At 59.0% G+C, this 17,832-nt stretch overlaps 1 protein-coding gene across 3 annotated transcripts; it reads right to left on the bottom strand.

Moving 5' to 3' along the window:
* Positions 1–122: 122 nt before the first annotated feature.
* MFGE8 (milk fat globule EGF and factor V/VIII domain containing) lies at positions 123–11,180 on the bottom strand. 3 transcript variants are annotated; one of them, XM_068410454.1, is made up of 10 exons: positions 11,015–11,179; positions 7,585–7,710; positions 7,193–7,318; positions 6,548–6,661; positions 5,916–6,097; positions 5,341–5,496; positions 4,494–4,638; positions 3,426–3,628; positions 1,945–2,100; positions 123–1,622 (listed from the first exon to the last, which is right to left on the bottom strand). In XM_068410454.1, the coding sequence occupies exons 1-10, from the start codon at positions 11,085–11,087 to the stop codon at positions 1,479–1,481; spliced, it is 1,425 nt and encodes a 474-aa protein (XP_068266555.1). In that variant the 5' UTR covers positions 11,088–11,179; the 3' UTR covers positions 123–1,478. The 3 variants fall into 3 exon arrangements, with proteins under 3 accessions (XP_068266555.1, XP_068266556.1, XP_068266557.1); XM_068410455.1 differs by having other exon boundaries at positions 3,426–3,610; XM_068410456.1 differs by lacking the exon at positions 7,585–7,710 and having other exon boundaries at positions 11,015–11,180.
* Between the last annotated feature and the right edge of the window lie 6,652 nt (positions 11,181–17,832).

Genomic DNA, 17,832 nt, shown 5'->3' with positions numbered 1-17,832 from the left:
TGTGAGGTCAGCATGGCAGCCCCCCAGGATGGAGGAGCCAGGGGGCTCAGAGGGGATCCTGGGAGATCGCAGGACCTGCTGGGCTTTGGGAGGGGGCACAGAGCAGCCAAGCTGACAGCCCCAAAGTTTCAGCTGGTTTTAATACTGTCAGAGACACCCCGGAGCGGGGCCGCCGCCATCATCCCACCCAGGCTCCCTCGGCGCTTGCCAAAGCAAACCCCCCGCTGGCCCGGCCCCACGGCCGCCTCGCACCCCAGCGCACGGGGAAGCATCGCCGCCAGCGCCGCTGCCCGCACACCCTGCCCACGCTCCCGCTTGCCGGTGCCAGGTCTCGCTCGTCTCCTACTGCTAATCCCGAGGGCTCGAGCATTGCAAGAGGCTCCCCTCCACCCCACGGAAAGGGAAAAAATCAGATTACAGAAGGGGTCACGGCACAGCTCTCTGCCTACTGCATTTGGGTGGTTTAACCAACACCTTTCCCATCTTTTCTCTGCATCGTTGTGGCTACAAACCATCTCCCCCACTACAATCCATTTCCCCCACTACAAACCATCTCCCCCACTTCAAACCATCTCCCCCCACTACCAGACTGCAGCCCTGCTGGTCCCCGCTTGGCTCTGAGGACAAGGGACCTCCAGGCACCCCAAACTGCAGTGAGGTGGGGACAGCAGCAATGCTGAGACTTGGAGGACACCGGAGCCGGCACCCCGGGGAGGGGAATGGGCAGAGCCTGCCAAAACACCAGCCACGGCGCCTAGCGGGAGCACCCAGAGCCAGGGGCAACGGGGACCCGGTGCCTCTTGATAGGAGCCGTCTCATCACTCCCCTCGCACTATGCGGCACTGACACTGCAGGCGAGGAGACCCAGGGCCTGGCAAAAATGGGCAGGGGCCAACAGCCAAGTGGGTTTTTCAGAGCCCCTGCTTGCCACCGTGCACAGAGCAGGAGGGACGTCGGAGGCTGCAAGCCCGGGGTGCCTGCCCTAAGCCCCCCAAAACTGCTCGGCCCTGAGCCCCAGTGCAGGCAGGGGACTGCCGCTGCCTGCAGCCTCTCTGCTGGAAGCAGAAGCAAAAAGGGGGAGAAAATTTGTCTCCAGGCTTAGCTGGGAGAATGCAGCCAAGCCCTGCTTGCAGGATGGGGTCCCCCAGCAAAGCCCCATTTGCAGGATGAGGTCGCCCAAGGAAGCCCCAGTTGCACGAGAGGGTCCCCCAGCCAAGTCCCGGTTGCTAGAGGGGGTGTCAGCCCTGAATAGCGGGGCAAAAGGGCAGGGGCTGTCCCCACATCCCACCTGCAAGGGCCCCATAAAGTGCAGTGCTGCGGCCCCAGTGCCAACGCGGGGCAGGGGAGCCCTCCCGGCTGCCTCCTTAGTCTGGGGACATGGAGAGGGGGGTGTGAGGTCAGAGCGGGAGCAGGCAGGGGCAGGCAGGGCGCAGGCCAGGCGGCGGGGAAGAGCAGCCCCATCCTTCCTCCCCAGGCGCCTACTCGTCGCAGCCCAGCAGCTCCACGCGCAGGGTGATGCGGTTGTGCCAGGCCACGGGCAGGATGCGGACAAAGCGGGCGTAGAAGGGCACGTCAAACACGTTCTTCTTGTGTGAGTAGTTGTCGCTGTTACCGTGGAAGATCTAAGGGGGGAAAGGTGGGTGTCAGCACCGCCGGGACCTCCCTGCCACCATCCCACCCCATCCCATCCCATCCCATCCCATCCATCCCCTCCCATCGCATCCCATCCATCCCATCCCATCTATCCCATCCCATCTATTCCATCCCATCCCATCTCACCCCATCCCATCCCATCTATCCCATCCCATCCACCCACCCATCCATCCCATCCCATCCCATCCCATCCTATCCCATCCCATCCCATCCCATCACATCACATCCCTCCCCATGGCAGCATCCCCAAGCCCCAGGAGGTCATTGCCCACCTCGCCCTGCCCCACGCACCTTGGTGCTGTTTGTGTGGCCATCCCGGTAGAGGGTCCAGGACGTGCCGTTGTCGCTGTAGGCCACCTTGTAGGCTGCCACGTATTGGATGTGCCCAAAGTCACGGGCTCCTTGCGTGATGATGCCAGTCACCTTCTTCTGGTCCTGGAGGTCAATCTGGCAGGGAGACAAGGCTCATCGAGGCTCCTGGCAGGAGCGGTGCTCCCACCCCAGAGCATCCTGCGTGTCCCAGAGGCAGCCAGAACATCTGGCTCTAGGGGGTCAAGAGTGGAGAAAACACCATTTGACCCCTGCCCCAATGCCAGAGTGACTAATAAAACATTACCGTGAAATATTTGACCCTTTAACACTCGCAGCATCCCTCGAAGCAACCCAAAGCAGGACACAAACCCCACTGTCTCAGCTCCCTTCCCCACCGCTGCCACCTCGTCATTTTTTGCTGAAAAGGTCAATGTGGGAATGACAGCAAAAAATCTCAATTTAAAAAAAATAAAGGATTCCCGGAGGAAAGTGATTCTGGCTGAGAAAATACGCAGTTCAGCACAGTCTGACATTTGGGTTGTAATGAGATGGTTTCTATTCTCTTAACTCTGCCACGCTGAGCTACTGCTGCTGGCACGCGACAGGGTAAACCAGCAAACGAGCTGAAAGTCTCCTTAATTTAGTTCCTATTTCATGCTTGTCAAGGGCAGTACGAGCTATACGTACATGTGTATGTATATGAGTATACATGTAAATCTATATACACGTACACAAACAGGCAGCCTGCGGTGCGACAGCCCAACTCAGCGTGTCATCCCGACCCTGTCTTGATAAGCTGGTTTATTTAGGGCTGAGGAGCAGCTGCTTTTAATCATTTCCCAAATAAAAAGCGGGACAAATATCTAAACTGCTTTGTCCCATTATGTCATGAAATCATGTGAAAAGGATAAAAACAGGGGGAGGAAAGGAAACTGAGAAGGAAATTTCAAAACTATTTGTTCCCATTCCAGACTGGGAAGAGAAAAGCAAACCTGATTTTTTTTCCTGCAAAACAGACACACGGTGTTCCGGGCAGCCGGAGGGTTGTGGGACGGTCACGCCAGGCTGGGATGGCGCTTCCCAAGGGGGTGATGCAGAGCTGGGGTGCTGCAGGCTCGGTGCACCCCACAGGAAGGTCTGTGGAGATGGCACCATCCTATCTCTGTCCCTGTGGGCACTGACGTTTCTGATCCAGTGCTCCAAAAACCAGTGGCTGCGGCCCCATCCTGCCCTGTCCCAGCGATCCCAGCTCGGGGAGAGCACCGCCGGGCTGCGTGCCCCACGACAAGGCTCCGGCCACACCGTCCTGGTGGCTTTGCCCAGCCTCTCCCATCATGCCCGTCCTGCTTCCAGCCACCCTGGCACCGGAGGTGGCCCCGGGCACAGGAGGTGGCCCCGGGCACGGCTGGAGGAGCTGAGGAGGAGAAATGGGGTTAGAGACGGAGGTCACCAAGCCCCACCTGCAGCCACTCGGACTGGCCGTTGTGGAGTGCTGTCCAGGCGTTGGTTTTGCCCGTCTTGTCCAGGCGAGCGTAATGGGGGTGCCAGGCAAAGGCGTCGATGCCCCAGGTCTTGAAGACGCTGGAGGCTGTGATCTGCTGGTCGGAGATGAGGCGGGATTTCATGCCCAGAGGCTCCGAGCAACCTGCCGTGTTGAAATACACTGTAACACAACGGTTTATAGGGGCGGTGAAAAGGAAAGAGTCCACAGCACCGTCGCGAGCAAAACCCCGCAGCCCTGGCAGGCGCCATCCCCACGTCCCCACGTCCCGGTGCCCGGAGCGGCAGGCAGGGCCGGGCAGGGACAGGCTCGGCAGAGGCGTGGGCTCTCAGCCAGCTCGCCTTGTCCCGGGCTGGCCAGCTCGCAGCCATTCCCTGGCTCACAGTGCCTCCTGCTGCAGGGACGCACGGCCGGCCCCGCCACACAGCCCGGCCCGCAAGGACAGAGCTTCGGCAGGAGGCGGAGGAGGATGTTTTCAGGGGTGAAGAGAGCAATGCAAAGGCATCCCCAGCCGAAAGCACGGCTGGCACCGCACCCACGCAGCGGCAGGACACGACCCAAGCCCCCACGGCACCCCGCTCCCACCCCGGCACACGGGTCCCGCTCGGCTGCCGGGGACGTGCCGCAGGGCAGGAATGCGGGAGGCACAGGGAGAGGGCTCGGGCTAATCATCCTTCACGTTTCCCAGAGGACTTTGATCCTCCGGTGCTTTTCAAGGTCTCCGGCAGGAAAAGCAGCCGGTTCACAGCTCGGACGGGGTGGGGACACAACAACAAAACCCCGGCTCGGGAAGGTGTTAGCAGCGTGAGAACGCAGCTCGAGCCCGGCTGAGCTGGTGGGATTAAGGGCTTGTGCTCCCCGAAAGTACCCTGGGCATTTCCAGGCATCACGTAGCCGGCGTGAGGGAAAACAAGTGCTGACAAATCCCCTGTCCCAGGGGATCAGAACCAATACGAGAGGCGATGCTCTGCCCCATGTCACCTCCCACCCTGCAGTCCCCGGGCAGGGAACAGCCACCGACATTTACCGTTCATCTCGCAGCCGATGAGTTCAAAGCGCAGGGTGCAGGCGCGGCGGCACGTCACGGGGTAGATGCGGATGAACTGGGCAGTGATGGGAGGGCTGAACATGTTGGTCTGCATGGTGCCGTAGTCCACGTTCCCTTGGAAAACCTGCAACGGCGAGCAGGGCTGAGCGCCCCAGCCCTCCCGCAGCCTCGCGCATAAAAACCCTCCCGCTACAGCAACGCTCCCCCAATTGTGACAAGCAGAGAGGTGGCTTGCTTCTTTCTTTTTAACACAATAAATAGAGCCAGGTCATGTTTTCATGCGTTTTTTCCACCGCTGCAGCAACAAGAGAAACTTCTCTTTTTTTTTTTTAAAAAAAAGCAAAGCAGATACTCCCAGCCATTCCCTGGATGCTCAAAAAACAACCAGGAGACGCCATAAAAACCTGAGTGGAGAGCGCTGCGATCAATGAGGATTCCTGATTTGAGAGTGAGACACGCTGTCAGCTCATGCTCAGTGCAGACACAGCACCGAGACACCTAAGCCATTCACCAGCACTCCCAGACCATGCCCAGTTCCCACAGCGTATCAGCAATAAAGATATTATCTGAGTGACCTAAATAACTCAGTGCTGCTTTTTTGGTTGTGCTTATTATGGTCAATTGAGCCAGAGAGCACTGCCCGGCGCTGGAACCGCCTGTGCCGTCTCGCTGCTAGGACAGTTCCCAACGTGGCTTTGACCCAGGGCAAAAGCACTTTCCCAAGCACGGGGACAGTCTGGGATGCAGCTCACAGCCACCCCGGCGCCCGTAGCACCGCTGGGTGTGGGGAGCCGGCACAGCCCCTGCGCGGAGCGTCGCAGCCCACCTTGTCTGTGTCCTGCTTCTCGTCCTTGTAGAAGGTGAACTCCCGCCCGTCCAGGCTGTAGGCGACTTTGTAGGCGCGGACGTACTCCGGCTGGCCCACGCGGCGGGCGCCTTGCGTGATGATCCCACTCAGCCGCATCTTCCGCAGCAGGTTGGCCTGGGGAGGGGAGACCAGCGTGAGCGGGGCGCAGGGCGGGTGGGGTGCGCAGCCCCTGCGCCCACCAGTGCCACCAAGCCTGGATGGAAGGGTGGGCTCACACTCAGCATCAGGACCAGGAAAGGGGCTGCCCAGGGCACTGTGACTTCCTTGGGGCGAAAGCCCTCCATCCCTCCAGCCTTCCACCCCAGGGTGGGCAGAGAAGGGGGGATCACCACCCCAGGTCCCTATCTTCCCCCCAGGGACCTTGCCTTCTCCAGGCACATCACAAGGTGCCCCTGGCTGGCACCTCGCTGCAGCAATTTAGCCCCGCATTTGCCACCAGGAGCAGAGAAATCCCATGAGAGCAGCCCTGCAAGACCAACTGTGGCTACCAGGGCTGCCTGCTACACAAGTGCTCCCAGTCCTGCCGCGGGTACCTGGATCCAGGGGCTCTTGTCGTAGTTGCTGGAGGTCCAGGCGTTGACAATGCCGTGGTTGTTGAGGCGGGCGAGCTCTGGCCCCCAGCGCTGGAGGCCGAGGAAGCCGTAGTAGACAGAGGATGCCGAGAGCTGGGCGTCAGAGATGGCTCCTCCTTCCATGCCCAGGAGAACGGCGCAGCCTGGGGGCAGTGGGGACATCAGCACCAAAGTGAGACGGTGACCAGGGAGCAAAACCGAGCGGTCATCTGCCTCTTGTCTGGGAATAGGGCAGGAGATGGAGGACAGCCCTAGGACCTGGCTGTCCCCAAGGCATCTCCCCCTCCTCAGCCTTCAGCCAAAACCGCACCATCCATCAGCCCCTCTCACAGCACGGAGGTCTGGCGGGGGGGGAGAAAGGGCTGCTCTGGGGCCCCCCTTGAGAGGAGACAGCCCTGTCCCGGGGATGCTACCTCTATCAGGACCAGGCCTGCTGGCATCAAGGGCAGCTGGCACACAGGCACCCACGGCTGCCCTCTAGATCCCCTAAACCAGCTGGTGAGGTCTCTCCTGGGCATGCTGGCGATGGGGGACAGAGCGGTGGGGGACAGGGAGGGAAACGGAATTCTGTACAGTTGGCGCCAGGGACTTACGGATGTGGCAGGTCTTCCCCAAGAACGGAGAAGGACACTTGCAGGCATAGTTGCCGTCCAGGTCCAGGCAGGTGCCTCCGTTTTTGCAAGGCTGGGAGTAGCACTCGTTCTTGTCTAGAAGATAAGAGTGGGGGGGCTCAGGAGGTGACTCCAGAGCCAGCCCCTGGGAGAAAACCCCTCATTCGGTGCAGCAGGAAGAGGGGGAGGCATCCCCTGAGCAAGGGCCACGGCAGGGTCCCTGCTGATATGTGGGCACGGGTTGAAGCTCTAACCCAAGGAGCTGCCTAAGCCGTGTCCCCGCTGACCGCAGCCACATGGGTGCATCAGGACACGCAGCCACAGCAAGGGTGGGAGCCAATGTGGAGCAGGCTGAGCCTCGAGGCACCCCTTGTCCCATTACTCGAGGCACCGTGTCCCTCCAGAGATGCAGAACAAGGCTCAGGCGTGGCCGTGTTCCCACACCATGGTCCTTCCCTCCACCCTGCAAGGTCCAAACCAGCCCATGGTCCCCGACAGAGCCTAGCGCCCAATGCAGCCACAGCTGCAAACACCCCCCCGGTTGTCCCCTCAGTGCTGCCCAAGGGGTCCCCAAGCCCTTAGCGGCAGAGCAGTCCCCCCTGATCGCCCCCACCCCACTGTACTCACTGATCTGGCAGTGCACACCATCGTACCCCGCGGGGCACTTGCAGATGTAGTCGGTGAAGACGTCCCCCCGGTTGGGGACCAGCTGGCACTCGCCATTGTTGTGGCAAGGATTGGGGTGGCAGGGGCCTGGGGAAGGGGAAAGGGGGGAAAATGGTTTTAATGTGGGCACAGGTGGAGAATAAGAGCATCCAGTGGGCTGTTGCTCCCCAAATACATCGCATTTCCCCCCAAGTGATGAAGGTCACCACATCCCTGCTTGGATCTTCGCTCTATGTGCCCACCAGCAGGGCTGGAACCCAGGACCAGTGGAGCAGGGCCACAACAAGGGCACGCTGCCACGCTGCAAGGTTCCTGGACTTCACAGTGCCCCCACGATGGGGTCAGCACCTCACCTTTCTCTGTCTCATTGCAGTCAATCCCAACATAGCCGTCAGGGCAGATGCAGAAGAAGGGGGTCTCATTAATCCCAGTCAGGCAAGTGCCCCCGTTCTGACAGTGGTTTACGTCACAGAAGTCACCTGGAAGCAAAGCCACGTGTCACTGCAAGCCACCCCTATGGCGGGCACCTGCCCCAGCCCTGTAGATGCACACAGGCATCCCAGCTCAACACCAGGGACTGCTCCCCTGCGGATGCCACGGGGAGGGGATCCCATACAGGACTGCCAGCGCTCAAGAGCGATGGTCGAGACCAGGAGCATGAGAGAGCAGCCAGGACCTGCCCTGCCCTGGCACGTTAAAAAAGGGGTTTAACAGAGCCTGCACGTCAAACAGAAGCCAGGGGAAAGCCAGGTCTTTGGGGCATCAAGTGTTCCCACTGCTCAGCTGGGGTGGCCAAGCTGGGGCTTGCTCGGGCATGAACAGGACAGGATTATTCAAGGGAACGGGGCTGGTCCCGTGGCTGGGTTTTGCTAATGAAAGTTAGTACTTGTAAGACCAAAAAAAAAAAAAAATCATTGTAGGGGGAGCCCGCATGCCTCGGCGCCCAGACGCTGGGGACACGCAAGGAGGGAGCACAGGGTCCATCCCTGCAGGATGCCTGCCAGACCTCCATCACCCTCCGAGCAGCTCCCACCAGGCAGCCCCAGCCCACTGGCAGGTCCCCCCAGGCAGCTGGTGGGGCTGCATTGTCCTCCCTGTCTGTCCATCCACCTCCAGCATCTCCCACTGGGCTTACATGGTGAGGTGGTCATAGCTGGGGGGGGCTGCAAGGGTGGCTTCTGCGAGCAGACACCAGCAGCTGCCCCCACATCGGGGACAGCCAGTCCCAGACAACTCCAAAACAGACCCACTGCTGCCCAAAGCTGAGCCCATCACCAACACTGGTGTTGCCTCTGTGATAACATACGTAAGATAAGGTGAAAAACGCTGTGCAGCAGCTGTGGGAGAGGAGTGAGAAAAATGTGAGAGAAACAGCCCTGAAGACACCCCGGGCAGAGAATAAGGAGGGGGAGGAGATGCTCCAGGCGCCGGAGCAGGCATTGCCCTGCAGCCCGTGGAGAAGACCACGGTGAAGCAGGCTGTGTCCCTGCAGCGCATGGAGGACCACACTGGAGCAGATATCCACACTGCAGCCCATGGAGGACTTCATGCCAGAGCAGTCTGTTCCCGATGGACTGTACCCCATGGAAAGGAGCCACGCTGGAGCAGTTCGTGAAGAACTGTAGCCCATGGGAAGGACCGATGCTGGAGGTTTTTCATCTTCTCCTCCCTGTCCTGCTGAGGTGGGGAAGAGAGCGGCTGGGTGGGCACCTGGCAGCCAGCCGAGGTCAACCCACCGCACCCATCAACCTTCTGCTCCCCATGACAGTGCTGAATCAGATTGCAGGCTGAAATTCCTCCCCTCCTCAATTTATTCTGCCCCAAGAGTAGCAGGATGGCAATACTCTCCATAAACCTACACCAGATTCTCACAGATCTGGCTGAAAGCCTCAAGAACTCCTCGACAAGCGCTGGGACGGCACATCCCTTGATGCCAGGCTCTTCTCTGCCACACTGCAGGAGTCAGAGCAAGGGCTGAACTCAGGTGGAGACCCAGGAACAAGCCCCCACTACCTGCATGCCCTGGAGAAGTTGGAAGTTAATGAGCTGCGGGCTCACTGCCCAGACCCACACCAAACAGCACGGCTCTCATTAGCCTAAGCTACTACTGAGACAGCTCCTACTCATTAGTCTTTTAATAGCAGGGCTCCTTTGAGCTAATCCTACTCTTCCTGACACTCCACATCTGTAGGGTACACGCTGGTGGCAGACAGGCCAGCGTTACGTGAAGGTTTCCGAAAAGATGCTGTAGCTCCCTTAGCCCAGCCTCAGGAGGCAAAAAAACTTGGGCACCGGTTCAAGTCGCTGCCTGCGCTGCCCAGCCTGTTCTGCATGACCTCATGCTCCATCAATGCGCTGCCATGAGCTACAGCATGGGAGGAGAGAGCTCGTGCTGATATGTGGGGATGCCTTTGCCCCACGCCCCTCCGCAGGTCTCGGGCGCATCCAGCCGCCCCATCCCGAGGATCTCTCCCGGCAGCCGGCCAAGGCCCCGCAGACAGAGCTCCTTCTGTTCAGCAGCAGGACCCGGCTGCTTCCCCATGCATGGAGAGCCAAGGAACGTGTGCTCCCCGGCATCCGCACTGCCTCCGACGCAGGAGTTTCTGGGGTGGGACACAGCAATGAAGGAGGAAGGGCTCCTCCCAGGGTCGGGACAGGAGGGGTCCCAGTTTTATACTTTAATTATCCCAAGTAACTGGACTCCCTTTCATCCCCTCCCAGGAGCAATCCCTTACGTGGTGGGTCTCACTAGCCAGCCCCTTGCTTAGAAGCGAGGCACACAGGTCACATTTTCCACTGTGGCAAGTAGTTTTGGATGCTCCTATTTCTCAGCTGTTTCAGGCCTGGTTTCGGAGCAGTTCGGCATCTCCATCCTCCCCACACACATTTTTCTCCGGTCAGGGACAGAACTGTCACAGGCTGGCCAGTCAGGAACCAAGGCAACAAAGATCAGCCACCGCTTTTGGAAATGTTTGCTTATATGAACCCACAGGCTGGCTGGAAGGCAAAAATAACATCCTCCGAAAACTGGGACGGCTTATCCCAGCGGGGCTGGGGGAGGTCAGGTCAAGCCTGTCTCGTGAGGGCAAAATGGGCACATCTGCCCAGGGGGAGTGAGCACAAAAAGGGCCCTCCTCACAGCACACCTTCCTGCCGCCCTTTGTCCCCTGGCCCAGAGCCTGCACTTGGGCTTTGCTCCCCTTTTCCCTGGTCTCACCCATCCCTTTTGGAGTCAGCCACCCCAGGTGTGACCCACGGGGTGATGATGGAGCTGCTTCTCCCCGGGGTTCCCCTAGCCAGGCCGGCCAGGCACGCTGTGCCAGGCGGTCCCAGGGAAGCTGTTTACATCGAGGGCACGGTTATCTAAGCCTGAAAGCACGGGACAGCCCAACTGAGCTATTCCCGGCTCGGGAGCGAGGACGGGGCTCCGGACCTGAGCTCCTCTGCTCCTGCAGTGGCAGCCCTGGGGGCTGGGCACCCTCTCACCTGCTACCCCTGCACCCCGCACACAGCAGCCTGGACCCTGTCACCCTGCACCCCAGATCCTCTCACTCTCACACCGGCTCCCCTGCATCCTGGATCCCCAGCACCTTGGGCTCCCCCGCACCCCAGATCCCCCACACCCCAGATCCCCAGCACCTCGGGCTCCCCCGCACCCCGGGCTCCCTGGCACTCCGGATCCCCTGCACCCCTGATCCCCTGCACTCCGGATCCCTTGCGTCCCAGGCTCTCCTGCACCCCGGGCTCCCTGGCATCCTGGATCCCCGGCACCCCGGCACTCACCGGCCACGACCAGCAGAAGCGAGAGCCCCACCCCCAGGGCGAGCAGCGCCCGCCACAGCCTCGCCGCCTTCATGCTGTGTCCCGAACCGCACCGAGCCGTACCGAGCCGCGCCGAGCCGCGCCGCTCCGCTCCGCCGCGGGGCTCGGGGCGGGCAGTGACTCAGCCCGGCCCGGCGCGGCCCCACGTGCTCCGCAGCCCGCCCCCGGGGCGGGGACTGGCCCCGCCGCGCCGGGCAGGGGGTGACCCGCGGGTCCCCCCCCGGAGAGCCCCCGCCGGGGAGCGGGAGGGGGCTGCGGGCTGCGGAGGCGGGGGGTGCCGGCAGCGGGGGGGGTGCAGGCAGAGAGGGGGGGTGCAGGTAGATGGGAGGGTGCAGGCAGCGGGGGGGGGGTGCAGGCAGCAAGGGGAGTACCCCAGCCACCCCGGGGTACAGGCAGGCGGCCGGAGGGTGAGAGGCAGGGTTGGGAGACTGGCCTCATAGCAAAAGGTGCTTCATTAGTGGCCTGGAAGGCACACTGATGATGGCCCGGGTGCGGGGGGGCCTGCCAGCTCGCCCCACGCCAGACCTTGGCCCTCGGGTGGTCGCTGAGGACTTCCTGAGCCTGGCAGTGCCCATGGCTCCCAGCCCTGGTTGGCAGGCAGAGGGGTGCAGAGCTGGACCAGGATGAACTGGGGGCTGCCAGCACTTGGCAGGAGGAAGAGCTGTTTTGCAGCACTAACCCCACTTTTCTCTCCCTGGGTGGCAGAAGCTGGAGAGGGCTCCCCCTCCACCAGGACGGGGCACGCACGAACGCCCTGTGCCGCCCTCAGCACCCCGCGTGCCAGCGGCACTGGGTTTTCCCAAGCTCCTCCTAACCAGCATCAAGGAAAACAGCTCGCAGCCAGGTCGGGTGTGCATAGGAAAGGGACTGGGGGGGACAACAGCTCCCTGCCCCAAAGCACCACACCACAGGTCTGTTGGTGCAGCCACAAACAAGCTCCTCTTTGAGGTGTGCCTGGCTGCCAAGGGCTGGAAAAGCCCAGCAGTGCTCTCCAGAGGAGGTGGTGCCATGTGGGGAGCTCTGCCCCGCAAGGCAGAAACTGTTGGGCTAAAGCCTGTTCAGGCTAAATTCATATTCAGCGGCAAAAGCTTTGGAAAAGAGAACGGCAGAGTACAGGAATGCTGGATCATTTGACCCCGCACTGGAAATCCACTCCAAGCCCTCCTAAACATGAAGATGATTTTATCTCTACTTGCAAAACCCTCCATTTCAGCATTAACCAACCCACCCCAGACACTCCGGCTGCTCATATTCACATGTTGACTCTGCCCAAGTCTTGCTACATTTCTGGCTTGGGCAACGTGGCCATCCGGCAGCCCCACCACACACCGTGCACTCTGACCAGTCTTTCCACCTCCCTTTCCATCTCCAGCGTCCAGCTAATGCTTTTCTTGGACGTGGTCAACCAGTGCCCATGAGAGCACCCAGACTGGGACTGACACCCCAGGGACAGACCCGCTGGCCGGTCCAGCTGCCCCGGTGCGCCGGTGGTTTGGCTGTTGGCGGCATTGTGGGAGCACCAGGGCATGAGGAACACGGGGAGCTGCTGTGCCTACCCAGATTTACCACCCTAGCTGGTGGTGTTTGCTTCAACTAACAGTGACACAAAGGAAACTCCACGAGGAGTTTAACTCCAGAGTAAGGAGAAACAGCGGCTGGAAAGGAGGGAGAGGACAAGACACGGTGCTTGCTTTCGAATAACCCTTCAACCTCAGGGTAATTACTGCTGTGGTGTTCAGGGGAAAGCAAGGTCAGGAAGAGGAGAGCGCAGGGCAAGATTCCCAGGCCTGTGCACAAGCAACTAGGACAAGGGTGTTTGTTCGGCTTCTTGAGGGTCTACTGCCTGGAGAGGATGCAAGACCCAGAGGGAGCCGCAGAAAAATCATCAGCCTCTCTAAAAACAGAAAGAAAAATGTTTTCCTTCTGTCCCCGGGGCCACGAATGCCGATGTCCTGAGGAACGCGCATGGGAAAGGATATTAAAAAGCTAGTGGTGGAGGCCAGGCGGAGCTACGCTCTCCACAGGGACGGCGCTTCCTGGAGGCACCAGTGGCTCTTTGCACGGAGACCTGCGATGGAGCAGGGGATCCCAGTGAGACACCGGGGATGGGAAGAGCTTGTGCTGTCCCAGCTGGAGGAGGGAAGCTCTGGCTATGGGAGACAGAGAAGAGAGAGGAGCAACCTGTCAAGGACAGGGAGGCAGGGAGGAATGGAGACAGCCCCCACAGGCAAACACCACACCCCGGGCTCAGACGGCCGCCAAGTTTTTGCAAGGGATGGCTCTACTTGAAAGAGTTGGGTAGGTCGAAGGTCAGGCATAATTTCACTCCCTTCTGCAGGGACTACTTAGGCCTTGTTATAGCAGGATTTACCACTGGGTTTGGTTTCTTCTGCATGGAGATCTGCCAGGCTTTGCTGTGCCGTAACCCTTTCTGAGCCGTGCAGATAGCCGATATCCTGGTTCTCGTAGCTGGGGTGATAAAGAGGAAAATAGGTGACAGGGCTGTGTGTTTCTCTGATGCAATCCTCTTTATTTTCCAGCTTATACAAAGGTGTTTTCCCGTGAACGAAGGAGGCGAACAATACACAGCCTGCCCCTTGCTCAGGCATAAAGCCCCCACCTGCCATAAAACCAGCCAAGGTGCTTCTCACGGCCGATAGGTTTGCAGTGATGTCTCTGGTATCACCCTGCTTTCACGTTCCTCCTCTCCACTCCCTCAGACACTCACCTCTGACCCACGGGACCTCTCCCCCCGCCATCAGATAGCAATGACAACCCCCCATTCCCAGCAAAGTCCCGTTCAGCCCTTGTACGGATCTTTTTTTGGGTGGCAGCCCCTATTGTTTCAGCTATCTGTTCTATAAAGGAGTTCACTGGCTTAGGTTTATCTCAAAAGAAAGACAGCCGTTACACCCCGGAGGGATTCCCCACCCGAAACACTCCCACAACCCTCCCTGCAATGCGGTTTTCCTCCCTCATCCCAGAAAAATCCCTGGCAGGGGTAGCCAGCCCTGTCCCTCGTGGGCACGGCTCTTTCCTAGAGCCCACAGTTGTGGTTCAGGCCACAGCACAGGTCCTGGGAAGTCTTCCGTGGGATCAAGTCCCCTGTCCTGCCACACCACCCCGAGCGGGAAGGAGAAGCGATCCACAGCACCGCCGCACAGGATTAAGCCCCAGTCTGCTCCTAATCCCTCTAACAGGATAACCGTGCTCGCTGCCAGCATCTCTAACCTCCGGCAGCCCCAGCTGGCATCACTGCCCGCCGGCGTGCCAGCGCGGGGTTTCCAATGGCTGCAGAATACACCCACTGGCCAGGACAATCCTTGTACGTGGCTGGACTTAGCTGTTTATTTTTCTAGAGAAAAAAAAACCTTTCCACACTCTCTGCCCTTTCCACCAAAAGGGCAACAGTTTCTTTAAACTCAGACTTTACATTTAGGGATGCTAATGTATCAGGAATTTCAGGACTATCTGAAGAAAACTAGATACTGAATATCCTCAGGGCATGGAAAGCTCGGTACAGCTACCTAGTGCCCTTCAGGGTACGTAAAACCTTGTGATTTAAAAGGAGGAAGGCAAAGGGCAGCACAGCCCCTCAGTTTTGCTCCATTCCCACTGCTGATCGTGTCAGAGCTCTGACGAGATCCCAGCCAGTTTAACTTCAAGTCCTTTGCTCTAACCTAAATAAACAAGATTATATCCAGCTTAGAGCTGCTGTGTTTGTGTAAGGTGCTTAATATAAGCACCTTTATATAACCACCTTCTCCGAACTGGAGTGCTTTGCAGCCTTTAAGGATTTATTCATGTATATCTCCAACAGAAAAGGTGCTGCCTTCATCTTCATTTGACAGATGGGAAGCCAAGGGCTGGAGGGGCTCGAGGGAAGGACATGCCTCCCTTTGTTTTGTCCATCTAAAAAGCAGGCACATGGGCTTGGCCTCTTACACATACCTCCTCTGCAGCCAGTGGTAACAGAAGCATTTCCAAAGGTCATTTGTAGCTGCCACAGGAGGAATCACCCTGGGAAATAGCTGTCTCACCACTGACAATGGCTCAGCATCGACCACCGGGCAGGACTAAACCCCTGCGTGGTGGTGACTGCCCAGGAAGGATGGAGCAGAGCCCACATCCTGGGCTCGCCTTGCCCCTCTCTAGTTTGCTGGTTTGAAAGCACCCACCCGGTAACACAAACTGACACGCCGAGGTACGCCGTGATGCACGATGGAAACCTTATGGATCAGCAGCGGCGAGTGGCCTGACCGTGCCAGAGCGCGGAGCAGATGCCGCAGGCAGATAAGCCGTGGCTCTTTTGTTCTTTTTCAGGAAGCTCTTGGCAAGCTCCTGCCTTGACGCAAAGCGCTAAATTGTGTTCTTGATAACTTTACCATTGAGGTTCCTCTGATAACCCAGGTTTCTGTGTCAAGGGACGGATCCTCGTCCTGTTACCACGCTCACAAGACCCCTCCTTACTGAAGCCATCGATCTGGTGCATGTGCTTCCAGCATATGCTTGATGGAAGGTCCTCCAAGACTTGTAGGGCTCAAGGCAAGCTTGCAGCCTGATTAAACATCAGGGGCCTGATGGTGTTAATGCTATATGAATATGTAACAACACTAATGAACTCTAACGAGCTGGGCCACAGGGTTTGCAAGGAGCCCAGAACCTGTCTTACCGGCTGGTGAAGAAGAGGCAGTTTGCTCATTACTGCACGTTCCCCTCCCGCCCATCCATGCCGGGGAGAGGCTCTGCCCGGGCTGTGGCCTCATTAATTTGTGAAGTTGCCTTTTGATCTCTGAACCTCAGCGTAACAAGAAGGTTTGAACCCTGCCTGTACTCTCCTGCTCCGTGCCTCCCACTTGCTCTGCTCCCCCAGATCCTGGCAGGCAAGGGGAGATCTGCCACAGCTCCGGGATTCATTTCTTCCTGGAGAGAGGCATATTTGGGGCCTTTTAAGATATATTTCAGTAGCCACCTCGATGGCTGGCTGTAGCAGGAAAGCACAGGTCCCTGCACACCTCCCTCTCTCCTGCACAGAGGCCCGAACACATGGGGGCACCCAGGGTGATGGCACCTCAAACACGGCTCCTTATTCCCTTGGTTCCCGCAGACTGAAGTGGCTCTCAGGGGCACCTGGAGCCAGTTGTGCCCCTGTGTGGGGTGGCTGGTGACTGCTGATGCAGGATGTTGGCTCCTGTAGGACCTCTGCTCTGGGGGCAAGCTCCTGGCACCCGGTGCCTTCAGTGGGAGCTGCTGCAGGAGCTCCTGTGCCGGCAAAAAGCCATACAGTGCCCCTGCCCCGAGACCCGTCAAACCTCCCCCCGTGACAACAGGCTGCTCTCCCATCCTGGATGGATCCTGCACCACTGGCACACCAGCTGAAGCTCCTTCTCCGCAGCCTCCTGCCCCTTGGCCTGCAGCCTCCAGAGCCGCAGCGGAAACCGCAGCAGGAGCTCGTTTGGCACCGCGGCCCATGTCCACGAGAGCCGGCTCAGCCGCTCAGCTACTCCTCTCCCATGACTCCTCCTTTCCTCAAAAGGAAATGAAAACAAGCTCCAAGCCAGACGTGTCCTCAATGAAACCCATCTGTGAGAGCCACGGCTGCGGCCTTACTGGGGCTGTTGCCTGGTGAGGATGTCCAGACCGGCCATGGAGGAGCGCACGTAGCCAGCCCCGGGGGTAGCACGCACCCAAGGGGACATGAGCAGGGACTGCCGGGGCAGCTGCGTCCTCCCTGAGCGCTCTGCCTGGGGCTGTGCTACCTCCTGTCTCAGCAGTGACAACAGCTCCCAGGCAAGGAGCCAGCCGATAGCTCTGCACATCCACAGACATCTCCATACAGTTTCCATACGTGTTGTTCGGAGCGGTGAAGACCTCCTTAGCAGGAACGAGAGTGTCCTGAGGGGCAGGGGTATCCACCCATCCCCTGCCTGCTTCACAGATTTCTGCTAAAGGAGATTTCCTAGAGCTTGGTTTTGTGTCAGACCTTTGTAAAGTCTCCCAAGCGTTTCTCCCTCCCTGCCAGGAAGTTTACACTAACGTGTTTTTAAGACATCCATTCTGTTAGTCATACCCCATATGTCCTCTGCAATCAGCCCTCCTCAGTGGGATCTTCCACCACATCAATTACCTTCTCCAGCTTCTGCCAGAGCCTTTATTACAGCATGAACCCATTTGCCTTCCGCAATCAAACCCTCTCCAGGCATTTTCCTGTTACTGTTCCCATTCACCTCTTTGTCCTGCCCCATGGCCCAGCTGATACTGGACACAAATCCCACCTATTGTGCATCCTGCCAGTGGCTCTTGGAGGAGTTAAATGGCCCCGGCTCCAGTGCTGAGTCCCCTCTTGCCCCCAGCTGGCAATGGGCTGCTGCTCTGACAGCTCCAGCAGTAAAACCAGTGGCTCTCATTGGAGACATCCAGAGTAGATACAGTGAGTGAAAACGTGCAGATTTCACAGCCTCTCTTTGCTCCTAACAGGGCTTCGCATCCCCCCCAGTGCATTCCCATCGGACCACGTTCTGGGACACGTTCGTTTGTGCCTCCTGGAGATGTTCACCAGGGACCTACAGACGCAGCCCCAGCACCTCCTCCAGTGCACGTGATGGACTAGGGGCTCGTGTGGTAACCCATGTCCAGTTCAGGATGCTCCCTTCCAGTCCTCACTACCCCACCTCAGGTTCGAGGTGGAAAACAGAAGGGAGATCGCCTACATCAAGACCTATATCATTTCCGTGAGCAGGGCTGGCCTCACGGGCACACCACGCTGTACGGACGCTGCT

The sequence above is a fragment of the Nyctibius grandis genome, chromosome 11, assembly GCF_013368605.1.
Source record: "Nyctibius grandis isolate bNycGra1 chromosome 11, bNycGra1.pri, whole genome shotgun sequence".
NCBI lineage: Eukaryota > Metazoa > Chordata > Aves > Nyctibiiformes > Nyctibiidae > Nyctibius > Nyctibius grandis.
This window is presented reverse-complemented; position numbering and strand designations above follow the sequence as displayed.